Source organism: Heptranchias perlo, chromosome 22 (assembly GCF_035084215.1).
Source record: "Heptranchias perlo isolate sHepPer1 chromosome 22, sHepPer1.hap1, whole genome shotgun sequence".
Taxonomy (NCBI): domain Eukaryota; kingdom Metazoa; phylum Chordata; class Chondrichthyes; order Hexanchiformes; family Hexanchidae; genus Heptranchias; species Heptranchias perlo.
This window is the reverse complement of record NC_090346.1, coordinates 22128121-22135459: the sequence shown is the minus strand read 5'-3', so window position 1 is coordinate 22135459 and position 7339 is coordinate 22128121. Positions and strand designations below refer to the sequence as shown.

General features: G+C 39.4%; 1 protein-coding gene across 1 annotated transcript; it reads left to right on the top strand.

Moving 5' to 3' along the window:
* Positions 1–2772: 2772 nt before the first annotated feature.
* On the top strand, positions 2773–6793 carry LOC137340888 (serotonin N-acetyltransferase-like). The gene is made up of 3 exons (XM_068003692.1): positions 2773–2935; positions 3610–3764; positions 6488–6793. Exons 1-3 carry the CDS (start codon positions 2773–2775, stop codon positions 6791–6793), a joined length of 624 nt encoding a protein of 207 aa, XP_067859793.1.
* Positions 6794–7339: the final 546 nt, after the last annotated feature.

The following is a 7339-nucleotide window of genomic DNA, read 5'->3' as shown; positions in this document are numbered from 1 at the left end:
CTATTCCATTCTCTGTCTCCATCGCATCTGTTCCGATGATACCACCTTCCATACCAGTGCTTCCGATATGTCTTCCTTTTTCCTCAACCAAGGATTCTCCTCCACTGTAATTGACAGGACCCTCAACTGTTTCCAATTTCCTGTACTTCTGCCCTCACCCCTTCCCCACCCTCTCAGAACCATGATAGGGTCCCCCTTGTCCTCAGCTTCCACATTTAATGGATCATCCTCTGCCATTTCCGTCACCTCCAGCACGATCCCACTACTGAACACATCTTCCCCTCCCATCCCCTTTCAGCATTACGAAGAGACCGTTCCCTCCGCGACACTCTGGTCCACTCTTCCATCACCCCCAACACCCGTTCTCCTTCCCACGGTACCTCCCCGTACAATTGCAGGAGATGCAACAGCTGCCCTTTCACCTCCTACTCTCCCATCGTCCAGGGCCCTAAACACTCCTTCCAGGCAAAACAGCAATTTACTTGTGTTTCTTTCATTTTAGTATATTGAAATCACTGCTCACGATACGGTCTCCTCTACATTGAGGAGACCAATTGCAGATTGGGTGATCGCTATGCTGACCACCTCCATTAAGTCTGCAAGCATGAACCTGACCTTCCGGTTGCTTGCCATTTTAATTCTCCATCCCAATCCCACCTCTCTGTCCTCGGCCTTCTACGCTGTTCCAATGAAGCTCAACGGAAGCTCAAGGAACAGCACCTCATCTTTCGATTAGGCACCTTACAACCTTCTGCACTCAACATTGATTTCAATAATTTCAGATCATAACCACTGCTCCCATTTTTTCAGACAGCAGGTGTTGGTAATGGTTCTGCTGTTGCCATTTACGGCTGCTCTAGACCCATCTCTTGTTTCTTTACTTGTCCCATTACCACCCTCCTTGCCTTGCACCATCATCCCTCTCGTCATTTAATCATTCCTGCCCTCCACTCCATCAGAGATCTTCCCTTTTGTTCTCTCCTCCCCTTCTCCCCCCCTGTACTTGTTTAAAAACAGTTAAATCTTTACGTCTTCCAGTTCTGACGAAAGGTCATCAACCTAAAACGTTAACTTTGTTTCTTTCTCCACAGATGCTGCCTGACCTGCTGAGTATTTCCAGTATTCGCAGTATTTTGCTTTTGACTTAACTATGTCTGGTGCCTTTAGTGGCTTTCGTCTCAGGATTTTGTCTGTCATTTGGAAATCTTGTTAGCAAGGATTAAAGTTTCAAATGATGGGCAGCCTCAACTTTGGCCTGTCATTGAGCTTATTTACATTTCTAGCTCTGTGCTATTAACATTCTAAATATTCGTGGTTGTAAAAGAAGAGCTCTTCAGTATGGCTTATCCCTGTTACCAGTTCTTAGCAGTGAGCCTGAGTTCGCTGCAATATCGATTTGCACCTACCAGTACTTCATTTGTACTGCCTGGCTGCAAATCTGAATCTTTGCTCCCAGTGGAACATTTAAAATTTACTCAGACCCTGAGCGGGAATATTAACATGCTCAGAATATTTAAATACGCTCGTCTTAAGTATATAAAGTACCCAAAAGGTGCAACATTTTTTAGACTTGCTTTGGAGTTATACATAAACATTCGAAGTATTAGAACACCAACAGATGTGTTGGGAACAGTTTAAGAAGCAGTGAGATGTAGCTGTAGTGTTCATTGACCTCAGTCCACATGGCGTAAGACTGACTCCCAAGAGACTCACTTTTAGCCCCCAGGAACAGGGGAGTTGGGGGCGGGTGGGAGTTGAAAATAGTTGTTTTTTGGGTCGCGACCGCAACCCGGCTTTACTTCCGGGTTTAAAGTCGGTGTGTAAAAGTACGGGCTTCTCACTGGGAATGCAAATTCCGAAAATTTTGCAAAAAACAACTATTTTCAACTCCCACCCGCTCCCAACCCACCCGTTCCTGGGGGTTAAAATCACCCCCACAATGTCCCGGAATCGGAACCTGAGCCAAGAAGTAGTGACACTTTAAAGTGTAAAATTTCTCAATGGTGTAAAAGTGCACCCTTAAAATGTATTAATGTCCTTGTAATATTTACAGAGTTAATACTCCAGAACTGTAAGTTTTAACCATGCTATGAAAAGATGTTAAAATCTACAGATTTAGGTGTACTGAACAAAATCGTTTTAGCAACTGAGAAAAGCAGACCTGTTATCTATTGCTGCAAAAAATATCTGATGAAATTTATGGAAATGTCACAAATAAACTATATATTTTTAAAGAATTATTTTTAAAATTGCAAACTTGATTGCATTTTTCTTGATAGATAACTGGTGCTTCTGATTAATATGCGACCTGACGATATACCATTAGGTGGTTAATTGTTTCTGTAATGTCATTGGGAGTGTTGTGTCAGTTTGGGGGATTGTTGATACTTTCATACATATGTATAGATTTGGTTTTCATTGCTGTTCACTATCAGTGAAAGAAACACAAGTTGGGGAAGAGGGACACTATATAAGAAACTATATGAGTTTATTCCATCAGTGAGGAGACCCCATAACGTCAGTGTGGAAGTTATAATCGCTTCCATCATACAGGCAATCGCCAGCTTTCACTGAGTGGATAAGACGATTATGAATTGCTTGCTCACTGGGATCAGTTCTTGTTTGTATGAGAACGTGTTGTGCACCGACCAGGCTGACAGCCCTGACACCTCCGAGTTAACAGGCAGTGCCCAGAACCAGTCACCCAACTTCCAGCCGACCCTGGAGACAACCGGCGGCTCTCTCTGTGTCTTTGCGGATCTGAAGTTGGAGATGACAACAACAATCAGCGTCTCACCTTTCCTCAAGCCCTTTGCTTTGAGATACTCGGCGGGTTCGGCTCCGGGAAGCCGCAGGCGCCACACTCTCCCCGCCAGCGAGTTCCGTAACCTTAGTATGAGGGACGCCCTCAGCGTGTTCGAGATCGAACGGGAAGGTAGGCGTCTGCCTCGGCTCTTTACTGCAGCGGCTGGGAACTTGTCTAAATATTACTTCCCTCCCTTTAATATTTATCAATTTTCGGTCACTTTCTAAAAGATCCTTTTTCGTTAAATCTCTAAAGTATTGATTCCTGTGTGTTAATTTGTGGTTCGGGCTGTCTGTGGAGTTAGTTTTTTTTACTTTAGTAAGTCCCTTGTGTTGGACATTTGTCTTCCTTTGTATGGTTGAAGATTTCCCCAATTTTTGTATTTCACTGCTTTTTTCTATGAAATTATTTGAAGATTTCCCCAATTTTTGTATTTCACTGCTTTTTTCTATGAAATTATTTGAAGATTTCCCCAATTTTTGTATTTCACTGCTTTTTTATATACAATTATATGTAATTTTGATATTCAAATTACATCGCCTTTATTGATTTAATGTATCGATAAATGAGCTCGTACAAATGGAATGTTTCAATTTGTGAAGCCATTGATTTTGGTATAATTCAAACCCCACACATATTTGGGGTGTGTCGAGGAGATTGGCTGTGAACTGGCTTCAGTTGGTCAAAAAGATGCCACTGAATGTGAAATGTTATGCTGCAAACTGTAATTTGGGTACAATTTTTGAAAGTACAGGATATTACAATCAAAAACTCACAGAGCCTCTTTATTTTCTTACCTTTAGCCTTTATTTCTGTCTCTGGAGAGTGTCCTTTGCACATGGATGAAGTGAGACATTTTCTTGAACTGTGCCCTGAGTTATCCCTGGGCTGGTTTGAAGAGGGGAGACTGGTGGCCTTTGTTATTGGCTCAGGATGGGACAAGGACAAACTGTCACAGGTCAGATAAATTGCCTTCCTTCTTCGTTCTCCTTTTTTCAGCATTGCTGTGCTAAGTGATATGGCCTGCTCTGTTTAGTAATATTGCTTTATCTTTTATCAAAACTCAAAAAGAGAAAATGCTGGAAACCCTAAACAGGTCAGGCAGCATCTGTGGAAAGAAGAATAATTAATGTTTCAGGTGCAGAGTCTTTGTCAAAACTGTAAGATATTACAGATGAATAGCATTTATAAAGGAACATTAAAGGGAGATGGGGAAAAATACTCTCACAAAAAGAAATAGAATGATCTGAAAAATACTTTAAGTCGAATACAACAGATGGTTAAATGGCAGAAGTAATATTAGCTTGAGACAATAGAAGGCGTAACAAGAGAAATCAAAATAAAAGACATCTATGAGATATAGAAGGCGTGAATAGCTGAAGGCAGTGGGGAATGAGGCAGGTACAAATGGAAGCACAAGAAACTGGCAAAGCGGATCAGCTTTCAGTGGTTCAGGAGCCTGGGACAAGAAAAAAAGCAGGTTGGCACCAAGGGTGCAGACCACCCCGCCAGCACGGTGTTCCAATGGGGGGTTCCCATCCCAAACACCAACCCACTCGCCTCCCCCACAATCTCCATATCCAAAATGTTAAATCCTCTGTTCTCTCCACAGATGCTGTCTGACCAGCTGACCGTTCCCTGCATTTCTGTTTTTATGTCAGATTTCCAGTATCTGAAGTGTTTTACTTATTATTGATATTCCATTATTTTAGTGTTAACATGTTTTTCTGGTCCACATTTTTATTTTGAACTATTTTTATTTAAAACTTTTGTTTGATGTACATGCCAGAGATGTATGTTGACTTGCCCATTTGTAAATTTTAAAATTTTGCCACCTTGCCTTATGTTCAGTTAAAATAACTTACCAGCCCCTGCTGCCTTTACCATATTAAAAGCCTGAGTCATATCTCTTCTGCCGTTTCATTTTATTAACGAGTCTTGCTTCATATACCTGGCCCTTATAGAACTGTAACTCTAAAATCAGCTTTGTTGTTCTTCTGTAAACCATAACATGTTAGGATCCCTTTCGAGTTTAAAAAACAAAATTAAATGTGCTATCTCATTTATACAGTGTAGCATTACAAATATAGTATCGTTAATCTTTTATCCTAAGATCCATACTCCATTCTTCTGGCATTATAAATTTATGTTTACCTTATTAATTCCCAACTCATATTGTAGAGACCTTTATAAAAAGTGGTCTATTATATTATTTTCCTTCTTCACCTTCAAGGCATGATTATGAATTCTTGTAATCAAAGTTAAACTTTTTTGCACCCAGACATAATTCCATTATACTTATCTACATCTGGAGTTGCTATACTTTTTCTACCCCATACAATTAGAACACTTTCAAAAGTTCTACTTTTATATAGATAGTGAAAAAAACAAAAGCCAAGAACTAATTTCTAGCAATTCGGTAATGATAGACAGTACCTGCTATAGAGACAAACTAACATGAAGCATATATATTTCAGCTAAATACTACACAAATATGGTAGCCACTTATTCCAATTTGAATTATTTATTTTTGCTAATGCAAAATTTGTGTAACAGAACCTTATTTAGGATATATATATATTTCCCATTTGTTGCAAAAAAAATGATGAGATTGCTAAACAATCATAAAATAGGAGCTACAATAAATGTAGAATTTAAAGCAATGGTTTGAGTAAAGTTAAGAAATTGAGAAATAAAAGTGCCAGTAAAGATAAACTTAACTGAAAGGAATCAATATGCATGGGAGCAAGACCTCAAGTTGAAATGAAACATGTCCTGTACTTTGAAGGCCGTAAATGCCAGTCTAGAATAGAAAAAGCATGTAGAAGGCTTTGTGTGTACTGTAACTGGCTTAGCTGATTCTCTGTGATTCTGTTAGCCTGAGAGAAAATAACAAAATAGCTGTGGGGGCACTAAGGGGATTAAGTACTATTTACTTTTAGTCTTTCAAGCAGTTCCATTTGAATATATATGTTCTTCTGTATTAAAAGGGCAGAACATGACTGGTGGTACGTTAAATTATGATTAAACAACTTAAATTTGGCATGTACAAATTGTGCCAGTTACTTGAGCAATTAACATCCTTAAACTAAGGAGCCAATGTTTTATTTTTTGACTTTTTATCTGTGATGCTGAAAGTAAGATTTCCCCTGAGCTATTCAGTAGTGCCCTAACCAAAAGAGCGCACTACTGACTCCCAGGGCCGACCAATGCAGCTTTGTCACCATGTGCTGGGTGTGCAGGCTGACTTGTCTTTCTCTCCCCCCTCCCAGTGAAGTACCCTAACCTCCACTTACGACCTTCCATTGATGGCCTGACCAAAATCAGGAATTCATGCTTCAAGGGATTTGCAGGTTGTGAGGAACATGCCCTTCTATTCAATGGACCACAACAGTCAGCTATCTGGCCCAGAACCTAAACTCAAGTTTTTTATTTGCCATTAATTCAGATTGTAATATGTTTGTTTCTAGAATTATCATCATTCCCATAGCAATAATTGTGTCAAGGAAGTACATCAACTGCAAAACCACTGAGCATTGTATAATGACATGCCATTTGTTTGAAACTGCAAGAATAGATTTTTTTCGAGAACTTTCAGATGCTTGCTACATAATCTATTGCATATGCATAATTCTTTTTTAATTATAGAAATTAATAAATTAATATTTTAATTGCATGCAGGATGCTATGACCATTCACGTTCCAGGGGGTTCCACTGTCCACATCCATGTCCTGGCTGTTCATCACAGGTGCCGTCAGCAGGGAAAAGGCTCAATCATTTTATGGCGATACTTGCAATATCTAAGATGTCTCCCCACAGTCAAACGAGCTGTTCTCATGTGTGAAGACTTCTTGATCGCTTTTTACCAGAAAGCTGGCTTTAAAGAGATTGGACCTTCTGGTATCACAGTGGGTCCCCTCACATTTACAGAAATGGAATACACTCTTGGAGGAGGAGCTTACCTGCGGAGAAACAGTGGTTGTTAAGTAATGATGTCAAGTTTAGCGATATAGATCTGTTGCTATTTTTCAAACATGGTGATTTAAATTCCGCTATGCTATTTTTAGTGGACATTAAATTCCTGTTTGTGATGTTTCAACAGTCAGTATCCTATTTATTTTAAATGGATTAAAAATGTTGTTAAAGTGTAGTTGTGAATTTAGTGCAGACGTGTCAATCAATGAACTAAAATTAGCACTCAGAGAAATTATGGGTGGAACTTTCAACTTTGGCAGGGGCTTAAAATGGTGCAAGCAGATCACCTGCCCAGTATATACCCTGTTCAATTTTCCTTTCCATTGAAATCTCATGGTTCTATAAAGTTATAGCTGGCCTTATGAAGCATTGTAACCACTGGCTATTGTAATCCTTAAAGGAAATGTTTCTTTTAAAACTTTAATCACATATCCTTGAGAAAATAGTTTTAATTATCTTTCTACAGCATAGGAAGTGAACAGAATGAACACTCTGGTCAGGTTATTTATATATTACATTTTATTGATCTAACTCTGCATATGCTGCATAGTGTTGTA